Genomic DNA, 21,838 nt, shown 5'->3' on the forward strand with positions numbered 1-21,838 from the left:
ATAAAATAACCTTGTTATTACCTATATTTTAACTTTACATGTCTTTGTATTTTAGAGGATTTTGTGTGTTTTTTGTTACTACTCAGGTGCTGCATTTATAGTCTTTGCTCCATGTGTGCAGAGGTGTGGCTAACCTAGGAGAGTTTTTATTCTGTTTGAGCTTCATTCCCATAGTAGGTTATGAATAAGAAATATCACTTTGAAACGCGTCAACCAATACCCTGAATGCATCTCTGTTGGGACTATTTCCTCTGATGACACACTTTTCCATATGTTTTTGTGTATTTCTTATGGAATTATATATTTTTTTATGGATGAAATTTTCTGAATAAAAATATACGTTTTATTGGAAGTGCTGGATCAAAGGCCTCTGTTATGTTAACTATTCCCTTTGGAACTTGGATCCGTGCACACCTGCATCTGTGAATAGGTGAGCTGATTGCCTACAATTTTTCTTCATTTTTGCCCAGTCTATTTCTTATGGTGGAGCCATGAACACTGACCTTAACGGAGGCAAGTGAGGCCTGTAGTTCTTTGGATGTTGTTCTGGTGTCTTTTGTGACCTCCTGGATGAGTCATCGCTGCACTCTTGGGGTAATTTTGGTCGGCCAACCACTCCTGGGAAGGTTCACCATTATTCCATGTTTTTGCCATTTGTGGATAATGGCTCTCACTGTGGTTCGCTGGCATCCCAAAGCTTTAGAAATGGCTTTATAACCTTTTCCAGACTGGTAGATCTCAAATACTTTGTTTCTCATTTGTTCCTGAATTTCTTTGAATTGCAGCATGATGTCTAGCTTTTGAGGATCTTTTTGTCTGCTTCACTTTGTCAGGCAGGTACTATTAATGATTTCTGGATTGAGAACAGTTGTGGCAGTAATCAGGCCTGTGTGTGTTCAAGGAAATAGAACTCAGTTTCCCAAAGATGTGATAAACCACAGTTAATTTATGTTTTAAAGGAAGGTTGGGGGGGGGGGGGAAATCACTTTTTCACACAGGGCCCTGTAGGTTTGGATTTATTTTTCCCTTAATAATAAAGACCTTCATTTAAAAACTGCATTTTTTTTACTTGTGTTATCTTTGTCTAATATTTTAATTTGTTTTGTGATCTGAAACATTTAATTATGACAAACATGCAAAAGAATAAGAAATTAGGAAAAAGGCGAACACTTTTTCATACCACTGTAAGTGCATGTATTTCTGTGTATGAATAAATTGAGACGTTTTGAAAAACTTGATTCTTCTTTTTTTTTTTTCATTATTTGAATATATCATTACCAGATCTATTAATCTTGTAATTTTCACAATTCCACGACACTTGAATCTTGGTGTTGCAATTTAAATTTTGAGGCGTGTATATACACATGCACATTAATTTGATTCTTTTCTGAAAACTGTTGCCCTTTAAAAGTGACTATACACTATACCCTGTATTTCTAAAACTAAATGGCAATGTATCCAAGACCTATCACTTAACACGCTTACCAGACCAATAAAACATAAATTAAAACCGCTCAGACGTAGATGTGTCGACACAGTGAAACTAAATTGCAATGTTTGCACTTTAAATTCTAACCTGACGATACTTTGCGGCTGCCACTCAGTCACACTGATTAACAATGTAATTGAACAAGACGGCAATGAGCATAGGATAGATATGTCTACAGAGCACAGGCACTGAACTGCTCACCCACTGGGATGCATAGGATATCAGCCTGTAACTGCATGAGGATCTTATTGTTTGTCATGCCCCCATCAACTTGCAGCTGGCTCAGAGGAATTCCACAGTCTTGGTTCATTGCATCTAGAATCTGGTGAGAAAAAAAATAAGATTAGGGACGTGGAGACTTAGACACCAGCAACTGTCCCATCACAGATCCCCCACCTGAGCTGAAATAAACCCTCCTTTCTGAAATAATCAGATTTGTGTTCGCAGAGATACATCTGCAGCTTATGCTCAACGCTCAGCGTATACAGCAAAATCCATCTGGGAAATACAAGGTCATTTATGAAAACACAGGACATCTGACTATGGCGGCTGTCACTTATACAATTCTAAAAGAATCCTTACACACACTGTCAGGTATCCTTATCTATAATATGTCATAGGTTAGATGCCCCTGTACTTAAAAGACCAGGTAGTATAACTAAAACGAACACAAATAATTATTTAATAAGAGATCATGTTCAAGGGGTTCTCTAGTGTATTTGTAAAGTTTGACAGTGGGGAGCAATAAAAAGAATAAAAGAAGGTATTCATATCCTTGGAGTCACTCCCTGCTCCAGCGCTGTTGCTCTGATGGTCTCTATCAGACCAGAGGTGATGACATCCTGACCAATGGCTGGAGAGGTCAGGTCGCTGGTGGCCATGACATCAATACTTACACCTACAGAAGCCACTGGAGTAGAGAGCAAGTCTAGTCTTTTTTTTTTTTTTTTTTTTTTTTTTTTTTAAAAGCACCATGGATAGAATATAGACAAGACCACAGTCTAATGTATATGACAATATATAAACTGTTCATACACATCGGAAAATCGGCCAGTACTTCTAACCTGTAACAACCATCTAATGTGTATGGTGGTCTTCCATTTCAACATGTCTGATCCCTGCTACAGGTGATAAGTGGGGTCTAGTAGAGGCGTATGTACAATCTGGGCTCTATGGGTTATACACTGAATAAATGTACCAAAAAACTACCCCGCCACACTATTTATGGACTTGGCCCAGCTCCCGAAAACGGGGAACGCCTTGCAATAAACATCACAGTAAGGGCTCATTCACACGTCGGATTTTCTAGTTGGAGTCCATAGCACTCGTATCTATGATATTCTTTGGGGTTATGCAATTGTCTGATTTTTTCACTGGACCAAGTGGTCTGCGGAAAATATTGGAGACCTAACAGATTTTGATCCAAGGGTCGGATCAAAAACAGCAATGCAAGTCTATGCGTCGGTGAAAAAAGAATCGGACTGCAGTCGGGTGACATCACACTGTGGTCCGATTTTAACGGATTGTCAAAAAGAAAAAGAATGAGGAAACTTTTTTTTTGCTCTGTGTACGAGAAAAACTGATGACACTCTGATCATACTGTGATCAGACTAACAGGTTTATTTTTCTCATGTGGAAAATACTGATGTCTGAATGAGCCCTAAAGACACTTTCAGCACGTACCTCTCTGGTCTGGAAACAGACGGCTTCAAGAGCAGCAAATGCAATGTGGTTTTTATTTGTAAACTGAGTCAGACCACAGATGATTCTAGAAAACCAAACAAGAGAAAATAGTCAGGGAATGCATGCACTTACTCCTAAATTAGTAAAAGTGATACCTAAGGGATTAATTAAAAGGAACCTCTGATACTTCACTGATACTTCAGAGCCACATTCAAAGTGCTTTAGTAGCTCCTAGTTTAGTATGACTGATATGCTCCAAAAAACGTTTTCCCTCTTACACATGACCGATTGATAGCATAGGTCAGTAATTATTCACTAGTGGATGGGGGTCTGGTTAGAATGAATATTTATATTATTTTTTAATGGTGTAATTTATTTACATGTTTTTCGTGTGTAGAGTAATGAGCGACAATACGTATACATTCATTACATGCTGCCATACCCTCTGGCACTGGGCTCCCAATATGGTGCATAAAGGCCTGAAAATGCGGGAACAAAGTAGCAGCCATAAGATGTTCCAGCTTCAGCAGCAAGTTTTTCTTGGGAAAAAAAAAAAAAAACACACAAAAACAAGCAAGTCAAAATTAATCCACTATAAATAAGGCAGTGGTAATAAAGGGATACATACTAAAAGATACATACCTACTTCTTCAGTGGTTTTAACAATGCCAAGGTTATCTCGTAACCAGCGCACAACTGCTCCAGCAATTGCAACTGACCCCTAAATTACAATAAAGCAAGTCTTACAAAAAGTCAAAAAGTTTATGTAGAAAATATAAGAAGCCAACAAAACTTACTTCAAGTGCATAACAGGCAGGTTTATCCCTTCCAAGCTGGTAAGCCACTGTGGTCAACAGCCCATGATCGGATACAACAGGCTAGAAGATAAAAAGAAAGACAAATACAGAAAAACAGGGAACGATACCATGCAGAAACGCAAAATATTACTAAACAAAATATGACAATTAGGAACAGAATGTGGAAACTTCTGACTTTTAGATTTATCCCGATCGCTTACCTTTGGGCCAGTATTACACAGCAAAAAACAACCAGTACCGTAGCTGAAAAAAAAGTAATAACAAATTATTATTAACAAAACATATCAAAAGTTAAATAGGTGCAATACTGCAATAAAACTAATCATCACATGGCTTACTCAAATTAGGTCTATTGTTACAAATCTCTTATGGAGTTGCATGGATTGTCAGGGCACATGTAACATTTAGCATCTATCCTGTGGAACTATAATGAAGAGGCTCACGCTTAAAGGGAAACCTATCATCAATTTCATGTTTCCCAAACCAAGGGCAGTATGAATCAACACTGGCTGTGCACTAGCAGCAAAGTTCGTTTTCCTCTGAAACACTGCAGAATCTCTGAGAAAACCTACCATGAACATCCAGCCGGAAAACTATGTCATCTGACTAGTCCAAGAAGGGTGCAGGCGGCTTATCACAGTTACATAGGTTGAAAAAAAAGACATAGATCCATCAAGTTCAACCTTTCTCCACCAATTATATATTTTGTCACTAAATTATCTATAACCCACAATGCTATGTGTATTGAAGCCAGCGTTGATTGCGCAAAGGGCTCATGTGACATAATGTCACGTGAGCCCCGGAAAAGCAAGTGCCGACATCGCTGGAACGGCGCCGGCATGGAAGAGGAGTACAAGTGTTATTTTGCTGGTGCAAACATGTAGATTGAGAAGGGGTGGTCCAAGTACCCTTTAAGGCTATTTAGACAGCTATTTAATATTGCATTTAGGAAGTAGACAAAAAAAAAAACACATTGAGCCCAACAAGGTGTTCATAACCTTTCATCTCTTAAAGGGAATTTGTCACTACCTTTCCCGGGAGATATCAGACCTCTACTATGGCCATACAGGGTATAGAAAAGAAAATCTATACATACCAGTATGGCCCATAGTAGAGGTCTGATTGCAGAGAAAAGCACTTTAGTCAGTTCTTTTTTCCACAGGCTTGGCGTCTGGGGGACGCCAAGCAATCCCCGCCTATCTGCTTATTATTCCCCTAAATCCCCACCTCTCTGCTTAATTATCATATCCCCCCCTCCCCTGTACGTCACAGGCGCTATGACAGGCCCTGTGCTCCCTGACTTCCGGGCATGCACAAAGCGCCGCTCACATAGATAGCGCTTCGCTTCATACCGGCCCCGTCTCTCCGTACACTGCGCCGCAGGTTTTGATTGCGCAGGTGCCGGGGGTCACTGTCACTTTCGGGCGCCTGCGCAATAGAAACCTGTGGCGGAGAGCATAGGTAGACGGGGCAGGGATGAAGCAAAGCGCGCTCTACGTGAGCGGCACTTTGCGCATGCCCGGAAGTCAGAGAGCACAGTGCACGTCACAGGGACCTGTGACGTGCAGGGGAGGGGGAATATGATAATTAAGCAGAGAGGCGGGGATTGCTTTGCGTCCCCCGGATGTCAAGCCTGTGGAAAAAAAGAATTGAGTAAAGTGCTTTTCTCTGCAATCAGACCGATGCTATGGGCCATACAGGTAAGTATAGATTTACTTTTCTATACCCTGTATGGCCATAGTAGAGGTCTGATATCACCCAGGGGATGACACATTCCCTTTAAGAACAAAACATTTTTTTTGTGTCTTTTTTCATTGTGACATTACAACTTTTGATTAACGTTTTATTTTTTCATCAATGTAGCTATATGAAAGCTTGAATTTTTTCCAAGAGGAGTTGTATCTTTTAATGCCACCATTTTGGATTATGTATAACTTATTGATTCCCTTGGTGGAGGAAGGACAGACGGACTCCAATTGCACAATTCTTTACAACATTAAAAACTCAAAAATAATTTTGACAAAACCAATTCTGTACATGTGTTTGGAGGGTTCTTTTTTTACATTTCTACTACTTTGCATAAAAACACATTCAAAGAATTCTTGTTTGTATGTTGCAACATTCTTAGAGGCATAATTTTTTTTTGTGCTATATGAGTTTTGGGGGTACATATAATAATATGATCTATGGATTCTGCAGCTTTGGAAACGGGCTGAACAAAGACTGCACTTCTATCATTGATGTTTCAATGTATGCTGTTTTATGGGAGTTAAATAATGTGATCATTTACTAGTTCAAGTTGCTATTTATGTAGCAATATCAACTGCATGTACTTTGAAGCCCCACTAGGAGATGTGACCACTGATATACACATCAATACATATGTAGTGCAGTGCATTATGTCTGTTCGTACAATGCTAGCGGCACGGCCTAGCAGTGGTACAAAGATGACAGGCCTTGTTAGTCCTCTTGTCAGTATAGCAACCCACCATCTAAGGACATGGCGAAAGGGGTTAAACAGCGGTGATAAAAGTTTTTAAAAGCAAGTAAGAGATTTTCATGGTGGGGAATTGAAATACAAAGTGTAATAGAAAGTTCAATTACTTTCTTATTCCCATAAACAATAAAACCCCATTAACTTTATCGCAGCAAGCTTGAATTGGGTATTTCTTCTCTACATCCAGAGGCTTTACATATAATATTACAAATTTGCATTCTAAAAATAAAATAGAAATAGAAGTTCTCCACAGGGATTCAACCATTATTTTCCTTTCACTGTGCTAAATTTCATTTTTGTGATATGTACAACTTGTCTTATAACAAACACAAGTATTGAAACGTCAAATTCGCATAAAACGTCAAATTACTGTGTCTGAAATGTAGGTAGCCGAGACTGAGCTGATGAATGCATGCCAAGTTTGTGTAGGCAAGCTCTGCCATCTGCTGGCAATAAGTGGAATTTTAACTCTAGTACTCCATTCTCAGAGCTGATCCACTGACTGCAACATCAGAGAGACCATGATAATTACTCAAAAATCATAAAAATAAGGACTAGATCTCATCTTGTTTAAAGTGTTTCGGTGATCTAAATCGGTTCCTCTTAACTGCTAGTGAATGCAATGTTTACATCACGATTTAGCCACACTAGTGGCTCCATCGAGGCTTATATCCAGAGCCCTGAAAAATGGAATTTGGCCGTATCCACCGAAGAGGCCACGGACTGTAATGATACAGACATAATTGTTGGCAGTATCTGCCTATTTGAGAAGGGCACCAAAATGTGGTCGACTGCGTTTTGGTGCCTGCCTCAAACAAGCAGATGCTGCAGAAAACAATGTCCAACAAAGTTTTTCATTTTCTTCATTAATCCCTTCGCCCCCCCCCCCCCCAAGCCTGTGTTCACCTTCATGACCAGGCCAAATTTTACAATTCTGACCACTGTCACTTTATAAGGTAATAGCTCTGGAACGCTTCAACTGATCCCACTGGTTCAGAGACTGTTTTTTTGAGACATATTGTACTTCATGATCGTGGTAAAATTTCTTCGATATGACTAGCCTTCCTTTGTGAAAAAAACTTTTCATTTTATGCCCTTAAATCAGAGTTATGTCACACAAAATCATTCATAAATAACATTTCCCACATGTCTACTTTACATCAGCACAATTTTTGAAATATAATTTTTCTTTTGTTAGGAAGTTATAAGGGTTAAAAGTTGAAATCTGAAGTGACTTTGAGGGGTCTATATAACGGAAAATACCCAAAAGTGACACCATTCTAAAAACTGCACCCCTCAAGCTGCTCAAAACCACATTAAACAAGTTTATTAACCCTTCAGGTGCTTCACAGGAATTAATAGAATGTGGAAAGAAAAAATAAACATTTAACTTTTTTTTCACATAAATTTTCATTTAGACCCAATTTTCTTTTACTTTCACAAGGGTAACAGGAGAAAATGGACCCCAACATTTGTTATGCAATTTCTCCTGTGCACACCAATACCCCATATGTGGTGTTTGGGTGCATGGAGGGCTCAGAAGGAGCGACATTTGAGTTTTTGAATGTAAAATTTGCTGGAATAATTAGCGGATGCCATGTCAAGTTTGAAGAGCCCATGATGTGCCTAAACAATTGAAACCCCCCTGGGAACCTATTTAGATGTGTGGTGAGCAACCTGAACCCCCCCCCCCCCCCCAAGGTGCTTCACAAAAGTTTATAATGTTTAGCTGTGAAAATAAAATAAAAAAATTTCCCACAAAAATGTTTTTTAGCTCCAAAGTTTGCAATTTCACAAGAGTAACAGGAGAAATTGCACAACAAATTGTATGGTGAAATTTCTCCTGAGTACGCTGATACCCTATATGTGGTTGAAAACTACTTTTGAGGCGAGAAGACGGCGAGACTCGGGAGGGACGGAGCACCATTTGCCTCCTGGAGCACAGATTTTTCTAGAATAGTTTGCAGACTCCATATACAGAGCCCTTAAGTGCTAGAAGAGTAGAATCCCCCCTCAAGTGACCCCATTTTGCATATTATACCCCTTTTGGAATTTATCTACAGGTGTAGTGACAATTTTGACTCCATGGGCGTTTTTCAGAAACCAGCAGCAGTGGATGTTCCTGAGTGAAAATTGCAGACTGCTGTTATAGTGACCAGTGCTTCCGGAGACATGCATCCGTAAATTAGGCGGGCCGTCATCGCTACAGAAATGCCAAACATGTGGACGCTATCTGCGGTTTAGGCACACTGGGGCTCAGAAGGGAGGGGGGCATTTGGATTTGGGAACGCTGTATTTGCTGCATTTCTTTTGGGGGGTGAGGAGCCATAGCGCTTTTCCAGAGCCTTTGTGCTACCAGTAACGCGAAAGCCCCCTATATTTCCACTGACAGACCTGACGGACCTGAGGTGGGCTTTTTTTGTGGATTGATTTGAAGCTTTTGTTAGGAACATTTTACATGACATTTTGGATCACATTTATCCGGCACTCAACGCTGAGCACTTATATCGGAGTTTCCATCTAAATCTCAGCTGAAACCCCTGAGGGATTTATTCACTATAATGAGGCAGCAGAGTTACTCTGGACTCCATCTGCCTCTGTTCAGCAGTGTCCTTCTTTTCAGAAGTGCACAAAACTGTGGTAGACCGTGCTTTTATGCAAGCCTGAAAAGAAGGACACCGCAGGCTCACAGGCCAAACAGCATCCACAGTGTCCCCATCTGCCTTGTTATAGGGAATCTTCCTTCGTGGGTTCCGTCTGAATCACGTATTTCAGAGATTTAAACGGAAATCCCAGTGTAAGTGCGCAGCGCCGGTTAAATGTACACGGAGCCATACTACGATCTTTGGGAGGCAGAATGAACAAATAAACAGCAGCTGAAGAATTGGTTTTATTTATTTTTCATGCCGTTCCTTATGCGGTATAAGTGATTAGACTTAATTCTTTGGGTCGGTCAGATACCAGATTTATATCGGGTTTTTACATTTGACTGCTGTCACACACTAAAAGATGCTTGTTTGTGCGTCACCATATTTTAAGAGCTATAATTTTTCCATATTTTGGCGGCAGAGTAATGTGAGGGCTTGTTTTTGCGGGACGAGTTGACATTGGTATTGGTAACATTTTCAGGCACACGAGTTGATATTTTGTTTGCTTTCTATTCCGATTTTTGGGAGACAGAATGAACAGTAACCAGCAAATTCAGGAATTTTTTTTACTTTTATTTTTTTTTTTTAATGCAGTTTCGTGTGTGGTAAAGGACAGCTCATGTCTTTGGGTCAGTATGATTACAGTGATACCACATTTACGTAATTTCTTAATGCTTTGGTGCTTTTACACAATAAAACCCAACGTATTTTTCAGACTATAAGACGCATTTTTTAACAAGAAAAACTCTTGTTAAAAAGTGTGTGCATTTTATAGTCCGGAGGCGGCTTCATGTGATGGAGGAGACAGCCGACACAGTGTCCTTCCCAATCACAGAGAGCTGCTGTCTCTCCTCCTGCTCTGTACTAATCTATGTGATCAGAACAGAGCAGGAGATGAAGCTGCTGGGACTGAACGAAGGCTGCAGAAGCTGAACAGCGGCAGGACCTCCTGCACTAGTAATTCCAGTTACCTTTCAGATCATGTGACTGATCATATGACTTGAAAGGTGCTTGACTTAATCAAGTGGAAGGTCCTGCAAATGCTCAACTCCTACAGCCTCTGTACAGGTCTATATCAGGAACTGCAGGATGTGGTAATGCATAGTGTGTGTGTGTGTGTTATTGTGTGTGTGTGTGTGTTATTGTGTGTGTGTGTGTGTTATTGTGTGTGTGTGTGTGTTATAGTGTGTGTGTGTGTGTGTGTGTGTGTGTGTGTGTGTGTGTGTGTGTGTGTGTGTGTGTGTGTGTGTGTGTGTGTGTGTGTGTATGTATTGATATATGTGCATGCAGCAGAGCTATGTGTCTATATGTGCATACAGCAGAACTCTGTGTGTTTATATGTGCATGTAGCAGAGCTGTGTGTGTCTACATGTGCATGTAACAGCTTTGTTGTGTGTATAACACTGCAGAGAAATTAACAATGGATTTATTACCTCCCTATTTTACCGTAGTACATTAAAATTAGTGATAATGACCCCTCCACTTTACCCCACCAGAGAAGTTTTAATTAATAGGAATAGGGATATAGTCCAAAAAACACAGTATTCTATAGAAAAAAAATTATTATTTTTGCATCGCTTTATTCTAAGAGCGATAACTTTTATTTTTCCGCTGATGTAGCTGTATACGGCTTGTTTTTTGCAGGACAAGATGACCTTTTCAGTGGCACTCTTTTTTATTTACATTTGTCTTTTTGATCGCGTTTTATTCCACTTTTTGTTCGGCGGTATGATGATAAAGAATCGTTTTTTGCCCCTTTTTTTTTTTTACGGTAGTCACTAAAAGGTTTAACTAGTGGGACAGTTTTAGGCTGCGTGCACACTATGCGTTTTTCAAGCGTTTTTGCAGTGGATTTTCTGCCGCGAAAACGCTTAAACGCTTGGTAATACGTGCCCCATGGAAAAATATGCAGCAAGTTCATTACTTTTGCGGACACGCAGCGTAATTGCTGCCATTGACTTGCATTGAATCGCTTAAAATCCGCATGACTACATGTGCACATGCGGATATTAACCGATTCAATCTGCGGATGGTAACCGGGTCTGGAGAAGAGGAGACTCTCATCCAGACCCGGGTACCATAGTACCTGTAAAAAAAAAAAAAAAAAAAAAAAAAGAATTTAAAATAAAAAATAAACATTATACTTACCTTCCGATGGCCCCCGGTCTCCTCAGCGATGCGTCCTGGCGGCTCGCGGTGGTCTAAAAGGACCTTTTTTCATGACGTCCTTTAGTCATGTGACAGGTCACGCGACCGCTGATGTCGAATTTATATAGTGTCACCAAGTTAACACTAGTATATAAATCCATGCCGGTTGTGCGGATTTATATCGTGTGACCAAGTTGTCAAGCACTTTCCAAGTGATGCTAAAATCGCCTGGAAAAGCGCTTGATGACCCACATGCGGAAATGCATGCAAAAACGCTTGACAAACGCTTCTACCTGGCAAGAAAAACGCATTTAAAATCCGCATGCGTTTTTCCTGCCAGGGAGATGCGGAAAAAATCTGCAGCATTTCTGCATCGTGGGTAGTTAGCCTTATAGGTCGAGACGTTCCGGACGCGGTGAAACAAATGTGTACTTTTTACTGTTTCTTTTTTTTTTTTTTAAATGAAAATATTTATGTATGGGATCTATCTACCCCCCCACACACACACACACACACACACACACACACACACACACCTTTTTTATTATTTTTTGGAATGGGAATTTAACTTTTTGCAGGCTTATCGCTTATAAAGAATAGCATTACAAACTGTCAGTGCTGCACTGAGCATGATCTAGCAAGTTTACTAGCGCTGGTGACCCAGATGTCGTCAGGTCACCATGGCAACGATCAGCCTCCTCCCTCTGCCTGCTCTCTAAATGCAGCAATCAATTTCGATCGCAGCATTTAGGGGGCATAAGTGTCGAGAGCAGTGCGGCACTGCTCCTAGCACTGAGTGCTGGGTGTCAGCTGTCAGAATCAGCTGACACCTGACAGCGATCGAAAAACAGCCTCTGTGAGCGCAAAGTCGCCTGTACGTATACATACCTCCAAGGTCGTCAAGTACCAGGCGACCTGGACGTATGGATACGTCCAAGGTCGTAAAGGGGTTAAAAGATGTTGTCCACTACTTTTTTTTTTATTGGTGACTTATCCTTAAGATAGGTCATCAATGTCTGATCGGTCGGGTTCAGACACCCTATACCGCCGCGGATCAGCTGTTATCAGCGTCGGCTGGAAATAATAACTTGCGGAGCTGCTTAGTCTTCTTATAGTGGCCGCCGCAGGGTACTACACATCCGCCTCCTATTGATTTGAATAGGCAGCGGATGTGCGGTACCAATCCTCGGCCACTATTAGAAGACGGCCAGCTCCGAAAGATCAGTGCTTCCAGCCGGTGGCTACCAACGCCAATAACAGCTGATCGGCGGGGGTGCCGGGTCTCAGACCCCAGTCGATCAGACATTGATGACCTATCCCAAGGATAAGTAATCAGTGAAAAAGTAGTGGACAATCTCTTTAAAAACGTAATTGCCCTCTCAGCGGATACACCCGAACCACATTTTTCAGGGCATCAGACATAAGCTCAGACAGAGCCACTGACAACTGAGCCGCCAAGTGTCATTAATAGCATATTACAGTACTTGTCACCCACCTTTACATGGACATTAGTGCATATGTAGTGTTGCTCAGTTACCTCACCATTTGCCCACTCCTATTTCCAGCTAAGCACAGTAGGTCTGATTTTATATTTATCCACTGTACTTGTACCGTACATATGAATATATAATACTGTTATAACCGTCACTTACGTATTTTTTGCTTGTCCATCTTGAAAACACATCTGTCCAACTAATGCAGCCGATTGGTCACCCAAACACTGTGCAGAAAAGAAAAAGGTTTATTTGTAATGTTTTCAATGTCCCAGCCATTGTTACATTCTTTATAACTAGAACTAGAGAGGACAGCGTAAAACACACTAAACCCAGAAAATGCCATAGTCTCCCTCTTATGCCACTTGTGCACAAGGCTTCCGCGAGAGTCTGTTCCAGAGTATGCCGACCAAATTATGTAATTCCATACCACATCTATACCACATATAAAAAAGCAGCAACTTCAGCTAACAGCAGCTGATCGTGTTCAGTATGAAAAGTTCTCTAATCAAAAAAAATATAACTGTATAAAACAAGAAATACCAAACCCGCTTACAAGAGAGAACCCTTATCTATTCTAGGGACCATCTACAACTTATCCCACAAGTAGGGAGACACATATCAGTCTAGGGATTGCAGACCTCCCCATTTCTGGCTCCTGTTTATTCTGCGGATTTTCAGAGTAAAACATACAAGTGCTTCTCACTAAATTAGAATATCATAAAAAAGTTAATTTATGTCAGTTCTTAATTCAAAAAGTGAAACTCATATTATATAGAGTCATTACAAACAGAGTGATCTATTTCAAGTGTTTATTTCTGTTAATGTTGGCCTATTACTTTCCCTAATCGAAGTCCTTTTATAATTTTATAGCCCATTCATTATTTCTCCAAACATAAGTCTCCACCAAACGCCGCCGAACCCAAAAGCACTACAAATACTGGCTGGTGACGAGCTCATGCAGAGACGGCTGGACCATCATTGTAAATAAGCCCCTGTACTTTGTGTCACCCCCATGTATTGTAGATTGTAAGCTCTTACGAGCAAGGTTGTTATTATTTTTGCTTTAATTATTGTATTATCTTTAGCTATGTTACTTATGACTGCTGTATATGAACCACTGAATTGTAAAGCACTGCGGAATATGTTGGCGCTATATAAAGATTATTATGTTGACGATTATGGCTTACAGCCAATGAAAACACAAATGTCATTATCTCAGTAAATTAGAATACTTTATAACAACAACTTGAAAAATGATTTTAAAATCCAAAATGTTGGCCTACTGAAATGTATGTTCAGTAAATGCACTCAATACTTGGTTGAGGCTCCTTTTGCATCAATGCGGCGTGGCATGGAGGCAATCAGCCTGTGGCACTGCTGAGGTGTTATGGAAGCCCAGGTTGCTTTGATAGCAGCCTTCAGCTCGTCTGCATTGTTGGGTCTGGTGTCTCTCATCCTCCTCTTGACAATACTCCATAGATTCTCTATGGGGTTAAGGTCAGGCGAGTTTGCTGGCCAATCAAGCACAGTGATACTGTTGTTTTTAAACCAGGTATTGGTACTTTTGGCAGTGTGGAGAGGTGCCAAGTCCTCCTGGAGAATGAAATTTCCATCTCCAAAAAGCTTGTCGGCAGAGGGAAGTATAAAGTGCTCTAAACTTTCCTGGTAGACGGCTGCGCTGATTTTGGTCTTGATAAAACACAGTGGACCTACACAAGCAGATGACATGACTCCCCAAGCCATCACTGATTGTGGAAACTTCACACTAGACCTCAAGCAGCTTGGATTGTGTTCCCCTCTACTCTTCCTCCAGACTCTGGGACGAACTGCAAAATTTACTTTCAACTGAAAACACCTTGGGCCACTGAGCATCAGTCCAGGTCTTTCTCCTTGGTCCAGGTAAGATGCTTCTGGCGTTGTCTATTGGTCATGAATGGCTTGACACAAGGAATGCGACACTTGTACCCCATGTCCTGGATACGTCTGTGTGTGGTGGCTCTTGAAGCAATGACTCCAGCAGCAGTCCACTCCTTGTGAATCTTCCCCAAATTTTTGAATGGCCTTTCCTTAACAATCCTTTCAAGGTTGCGGTTATCCCAGTTGCTTGTGCACTTTTTTCTATCACACTTTTTCCTTCCACTCAACTTTCCATTAATATGCTTGGATACAGCACTCTGTGAACAGACAGCTTCTTTAGCAATGAGCTTTTGTGGCTTACCCTCCTTGTGGAGTGTGTCAATGACTGCCTTCTGGACATCTGTCAAGTCAGCAGTCTTCCCGATGATTGTGGAGGCTACTGAAACAGACTAAGGGACCTTTTTAAACAAATCGGAAGCCTTAGCAGGTGTTTTTTGTTAATTATTCTAATTTACAGAGATAATGACTTTTGTGTTTTCATTGACTGTAATCCATAATCATCAACATTAACAGAAATAAACACTTGAAATAGATCACTCTGTTTGTAATGACTCATATATAGAGTTTCACTTTTTGTATTGAAGAACTGAAATAAATTAACGTTTTGATAATATTCTAATTTAGTGAGAAAAACTTGTGTATACCCGAAATTAAGGAACCTGTCCGCGATCCATGCAGTCTTTTGGGCAACAAGAATAATCTAACACGCTCCTATTAAGTCTTACAACTTTCAAGGAACACAATAATTTTCCAAAGAACCACAGGGTTCAACCACTAGTACAAACGGTCTTTATAACTGAACATACTGGTGTGACCACAGCTAAGGCTCTGTTCACATGTCCAATAGTTATTTCCTGTTTTGGGATGATAAAAATGAAAAATATAATGTTCCAGTACAGGATCCATACTGGAACATTACATTGTGCTGTAAAATGTCTTCACCATCCTCCTTTCCACCAGGATCAAAAAATTGTGCAAATTTTTTGTTCAGCCAAAAAAAAGCTAAAAAGCAACTAGATTAAAAAAACAAACAAACAAAACATAGAAGTCAATGGGAAACAAATCATTATGAATGGTTTTACTTATGCATCTCTTCATAACTAATCTAGTTTTGGTTTTGTTTTTTTTAAACACTGGATCAGTCACAAACGGATGACAACTGGACATGTGAGCAGAGCCTTGTGGATTTATATACAGCATACATGTACAATGCGCTTACCCCTGATATTGGCACTCCAGTCAGAGCTCCAGACTTCTGCAAATACAATGCAAAATAAAAGGTTAAAAGGTAAAGAGTATGGAGAGCAGAAGGTGCATTTGTAACGTACTGGCTTGCACTGCCATGGTTTAGCTTTGTGATCAGCTCCACTATCCTGTGAGCGGCATTCAAGCATGAAGCAGAAAAATAAAAGAATTGTGGCCACCAGCAACAGATAAATGAGAATAAAGTGCCCTTGTAGGTGACAAAAAAAATGTGACAATACAAAATTGTGGTGGGCTAAAATAAATAACTATGCACATTTCCAGTTCTCTAGCAAAGGGCACTGGTTGGATACTCATGGTGGTTCTCTGACTTGAATATTGTAGATTTTTTAAATACATTTTATTGCTGGGATTTTAATTTTTACCCAATATTACAACTTCAAGAACATTTGCCGCCCTGCAAATTCTTATATCATAGAGCAGCAAATAGGCCATTGAACAATAGCGAACCAATTCTGGATGGTTGCCGAGATTGAATTGCAATTTCTGACCATCGGATAGAAGATCTGACAGCTTCTGCTTGGAAGGTTAGCTATTCCAAAATCATGTGTTCAAGAATTGTAGTTTATGCAATCATCTACAATTTCAGCCCTTGAGTATCTACTAAAGCATGCCATGGCTTACAAAAAAAAATAATAATTACGACAAACAGTGAATCATTCATAAAGCCAATGCTACTGAACATGTAAAACTCTGTATAAACTGAAAACTGCATGATTTGTGCTTCAAGAGCTTGTGACATGACCGGTGAACTGACCAGCAAAAGCCTTTACTCACCAGGCTAGGACAGATTTTCTATGGTAGGCAAAAAAACAAGAGCATAGACACAGTTCACAACAAAAGTATAATACACTTTCTCCAACAACAGCTCCCTTCCGAACACATTCTATCGAATATACCTGCTGATGCTATATGGAGGATTTAACTTTGTTGAGCATATACAGTCATAGTTAGGGCAAGGACTCTACAGTTTAGGCAAATATAGTTCTCTTCACGGCACACGCAACAATCTCAAGTGTAGCCCTACTTGTACCACGCCATGTAATTTTATACTGTAGGTAAGGCTTTGGCATCTGATGGTTCGGAGTAGGAGCAGACATGCTTCCCATTTAATTCATCTAAATTATCTTCCAATTTATCATAGATACAAGCTCATCTTTCTCTCCAACTGCCTCTACCCTCTACCAGTCCCTGCACTGAATGCCTATTTAGTTTAGCACTTAATTTATTACTCTCACCCACTGAGCTCTCCACAGTGCTGCATCGCCCTATATCCTGCCATGCTCTACAATCCAAAAAGTATCTTCGTTCACAATCCAAAGCTCCCACTCCCATTTTCAAGACTGTTCTCATGCTGCACCAGTTTTCTGGAATGCGCTGCCCTGGACAATCATATTAAAGCTGGATTCACTCATCCATGTTCATGGTCCCAATATGGACCATGATGCACATCCCGGACGTGGGTTTCCGGACCTAAACCAGACAGGCGCATATATAAGCCTACGAGGCTGTTAAGTTGGGATCAGGAAACCCGCCGCTCTAAACACGGATGTGTGAAAATGGTGTAAATCGCAAAGAACGCTGTTTTAAGCAAGCCCTAAAAAACACAATCTTAAGCAGTTCTAGGCCCATCACATTCATAAATGTAACTCTTCTCTCCTACATGATTCCACAGAACATGATCCCTTCATTCGTCACCATTACCCCCATAGCTGTACATACACATCTACTGCCTGGCTTGCTTGAATTGGTATTCGCTTATTATGCATTGTCTGGTTTCCTGTACATGGACCCTCTGAATTGTACAATGCTGCGGTATACATAGCATTATATAACTAAAGAATATTATTATAATAGGCTCTCGGTTACCGCTTAATGGAAACCAGAAACCACATTCTAAGCAAAGGTCTATTCGAGCAAATGGCAGTGCACTTACAATAATATGTTGCATACAAATCTCTGGTTTGTGCCAAAGGAAACATTAAGCTTTATAGAACTCACCAATTCTTTCTTACCTACTAAAGGCACGTGATGGGAAATTCAACAGGATTTATTGTCGGTCTACTAAGAATTGGCTCAGTGAGTGAATTAACTGGCATAAGAGTTAGGAAAACTTAGCTGTTCATTATTCTAGTTAAGTCCCTTGAACAATAGCAATGACTTGGAGATATAGACACCTATACAGTGATGGCAGTGCAAGCACAATACAGTCGGCTGCATTCACTTTTATCTGCACAATCTCCATGGACAGGGCGCCGCATCAGTGGTTAGCGTGCAACAAATTGCACCACTTTCCGTGTCTCAATGAATCCTTGGGTTCCTTTTTATTAGCCAAGGCCTTGTTTAGACTGTCCCATGGTGGCCATTAAACAAAAGCTGATCAGCTACATAGGACGCAGTTATTTAATAGCCTGTTAAGACAGGGGGGCTGCACTTCCCATGCACAGAGTGATCAGTGCCCATAGACAGTCATTGTTCTCAGCAGCACAAGTTCTGTTTACTCAGGAGAAAGTGCTGCCTAGAACAATGATTTTCAAGCCTGCTTTAAAAATATTTCACCCCACAAATTGGCATTTTTCTCATTTGTCGGAAGTCGGCCTGTTTACATTGCCCGATTATCAGGATACTAGTATTCTTAGGAACACCCAGTCAAGATAATAGGCCATTGTAAATGTACCCTAAGAAAATTGAAATCAGAAATAACTGTTAAGTCACCTAATATGTAAGAGTTCTGCTCATGTGGTAATGAAGAATATTATAAGAAAACAATTGTATTACCATAAGGCCGTAGATTTCCGAAGAACTTCTTACTTTTGGCAGCAAGTTCGTAGGTACATCGAAAAACCTAAGGACAAGAAGAAACAATGGTAATAAAAACAGGGTAGTAGTACAAAGATTTCTTCTATTGCTACATTTATGAGTGGTCTGATAAGAAGATAAGCAGAGAAGACTATGCTCCTATTTAATGAATGCTGCATCGACAGTTTTGGAGGAGGTAAGTGGTCGGCACTCACTGGCACAGCTCTTTATCCCATTCCAAGTTATTGATGTTGAACAGCATGGTTCTGCTGGCATTGGTCACATCAGTACAGTGTACACCCCCATTCTTCCCTCCCGTCAAGCTCTGCAGAAAGAAAAAGGGATAAAAAAAAAGAAAAAAGAAAATGAGAGATGAGGCTTTCAGCAATATAAATTCATCGACATGGAAGGTTATGAACAGATAATGGAATTACATCATGTATTTTTGGACAGTATTATACAACAGTGGTCAGTTGAAAGATAAATCTGCTTAGGAGAACCCGGAGAAAGCCCACGCAAACACAGGGAGAACATGCAAACTCCTTGCAGATGTTGTCCTTGGTGGGATTTGAGCCCAGGACCCCAGCGCTGCAAGGCTGCAGTGCTAACCACTGAGCCACCATGATGCCCCACTAATAGTGATTTAGTAGAAACTGTGCTACATTACAAGTGTATTTCTACTTTGTCGGTAAGTTGAGAATTATAGGAATTTTAGATAATCCAATTTCCTAACACAATAGCTCAGTAACTTGTATTTAGAGTGCGCTCACACTAGCATATAACATGGCTTATTGGATAGAACTCGGCCCAGTGTTATACTGTGGGGCAGTGCCGATCTGCGATTATTTTCTCCTACCGATTCGGCATGAGGAGACCATTGTAGCATGCTGCGGGTGCACCCGATAATTTGGATCACGTGCACCCATACAAGTCTACGGGTATGTATCAAACAACGGACTGCACTCGGATGCAATCCGATTACCGCAGACACAGAAAATGGAGAAATTAAGTTCTCCGTCTTCTCTGCCACTGTGATGCGACTCTTTCATGAGAGAAAATCGGATCACACTAAGGTGACACTAAACTGACAGAGTTTGATCCAAGTGACATTAGCATAATCGGCCCCGATTTTCTTGCATGAGAGAATTGACAGCCAGGTGAGCGAGCCCTTAAAGTGAAAATTAAGACATCTATATAACTTATTAATATACTTTAATTGATAAAGATGTCAAAACTCTAAGAGATCATCTCCAGTCCCAGACACCTCCACTTCCAGATTTGGTTCGTAACCAGTGCTGTATGTAAAGGGAGGTGGTCTTATTTCAAAAGCTAAGCCAGCCCCCTTCTCGCTTTATGAATCACCATGACAAAAAAATGGGGCTGGCTTAGCTACTGAAAGTAAATGAACTGAAGGCCTATAATTCTTTTCTTTTATATGCAAGTTTACAAGAGGTGTAGTACAGTATAGGTCCTTTACACCAGGGGTGGGATTTGACTGCAGATTTGGTTGCTGGCCACATCCCACAGCTGCAACCAATACTGCTATTGAATGGGGCACTTCAGGCATTTTCCCAGCATCCCACCTCTCTAATCTAGCAGCGGCAGAGGGGGAAGGCGCAGGGCTACTTACAGCTGTCTTGCAATAGAGGTCAGCCACCTCTACATAGAAAGGGCTAACATCAAAAGCACTAGTCACTTATCAGTGCCACTGAAAAAGTATGGAGGGGATTTATATATAAAGGTATTAATGGAGTTAGTAAGGTGGGTGTATATTAATCCACCCACACCCACATTACTCCCTCCATTATTAACTTTATGTATACATACCCTTCATACATCACTGGTGCTAATATCTTGAGTTGGACACTATCCTAAATGAAAGTCTATTAGTAAGATTTACCATATACAATTATATTTTAAACAAAGATGTAGGTTTTTCGTTGGATTATCACTTTATATTAGTTTTTGGGGAGAGGATCTGCAGCTGCTTGCTCCACACACCTTAACCAAACCATTTCATTTGAATCCCACCCCTGCTGAACTACACAGGGAATAAAGAAAAAAAAAGGGGCATTTTACTGGGGGGCACTGCAGAAGTTTCCAAAACATCATCTTCTCAAATAGCCCTTCCTGCTCTGCAGTTATTGTATGCAGCTTTACCTCCCAAACATCTACTCTACCACCTACATATAACTGTTACTACTCAATGCCCTCTGCTTCTTTTTCGGTTTTCCTAGTCCAAATCCTGGAAAAAGCAGCTAAGATGGACACATATATGTAATATTAGCTTCACGGACCTCCTGATCCCCATGTTCAATATGCTACAATATATAAAACATATTATATACATATGTGAACACACACTTCAAGGTATTCTTACATTTTTTTTGTAGATAATACAAAAGCTCTGAGCTGGAGTAAAAGGCACATCTATACACAACTAAGGGCCTAACTGAATGAAACAGGCTTCATTCTCATAAAGGAACGTGACGCCTAACAAGTAAGAATACTTACATATATTTACACACATCGAGCTGAGAATTGTGGTATAAACAGAAGATCGTATGCAGAATTCTTCACAGTATATAAACAAATACATTTCTTTATAGAACAAAAAGAAGATTGATCATTGCACTGATAAACCCTCTTCCTTCAGAAGTCAGACAAGTGGAGAACCATGCTCAGAAGCCCTATGGTCCACTGCGATATGACCTCCCTCGTGTTTCTTCAGCCAGACACCACTTGGATCCATATTTCTACCTTCACAGTACAGGAATGAGCCATAACATCAATACTGGACTGATAAAGCACTGACCCAAATGATCCAGGAATCCACAGTTCCAAACAAGGCTCTGCCTTCTGCCACCGCGAGCCGGATTTCTTCGACATTGTCCAGCAGCCATCGTAGCTTCACGGCGCTGAAATAAGTGCTCAAGGGAAGACCAGTTCGTCCCTAAAAATGAGTCAACCAATTAATCCAGTATATTAGCAAACCGATCCAGGCGTACACGTCCACCAACATATAAAACTTACTGCAAAGAAGCCTAATATATTCGGAAATTTAAATGCATTATTTAATA

General features: G+C 40.5%; 1 protein-coding gene across 6 annotated transcripts in view; it reads right to left on the reverse strand.

The window, feature by feature from the left end:
• GK (glycerol kinase) overlaps window positions 1–21,838 on the reverse strand; it is a 71,342-nt gene that overhangs the window by 20,622 nt on the left and 28,882 nt on the right. For 5 of the 6 annotated variants that reach the window (XM_073664739.1, XM_073664734.1, XM_073664733.1 and 2 more), the window contains exons 6-17: window positions 21,574–21,711; window positions 18,974–19,083; window positions 18,738–18,804; window positions 16,737–16,754; window positions 15,916–15,951; window positions 12,936–13,003; window positions 4,191–4,233; window positions 3,970–4,050; window positions 3,815–3,893; window positions 3,615–3,711; window positions 3,173–3,257; window positions 1,691–1,811 (exon numbers count right to left, since the gene is read on the reverse strand). In XM_073664739.1, coding sequence (XP_073520840.1) covers window positions 1,691–1,811; window positions 3,173–3,257; window positions 3,615–3,711; window positions 3,815–3,893; window positions 3,970–4,050; window positions 4,191–4,233; window positions 12,936–13,003; window positions 15,916–15,951; window positions 16,737–16,754; window positions 18,738–18,804; window positions 18,974–19,083; window positions 21,574–21,711 — 943 coding nt within the window. The remainder of the gene's footprint in view (window positions 1–1,690; window positions 1,812–3,172; window positions 3,258–3,614; window positions 3,712–3,814; window positions 3,894–3,969; window positions 4,051–4,190; window positions 4,234–12,935; window positions 13,004–15,915; window positions 15,952–16,736; window positions 16,755–18,737; window positions 18,805–18,973; window positions 19,084–21,573; window positions 21,712–21,838) is intronic. The other variant, XM_073664737.1, reaches the window with a different exon arrangement.

This window comes from Phyllobates terribilis, unplaced genomic scaffold, assembly GCF_046119375.1.
Source record: "Phyllobates terribilis strain yellow unplaced genomic scaffold, ASM4611937v1 Scaffold_2__4_contigs__length_985480577, whole genome shotgun sequence".
In the NCBI taxonomy this organism is placed as follows: Eukaryota; Metazoa; Chordata; class Amphibia; order Anura; family Dendrobatidae; genus Phyllobates; species Phyllobates terribilis.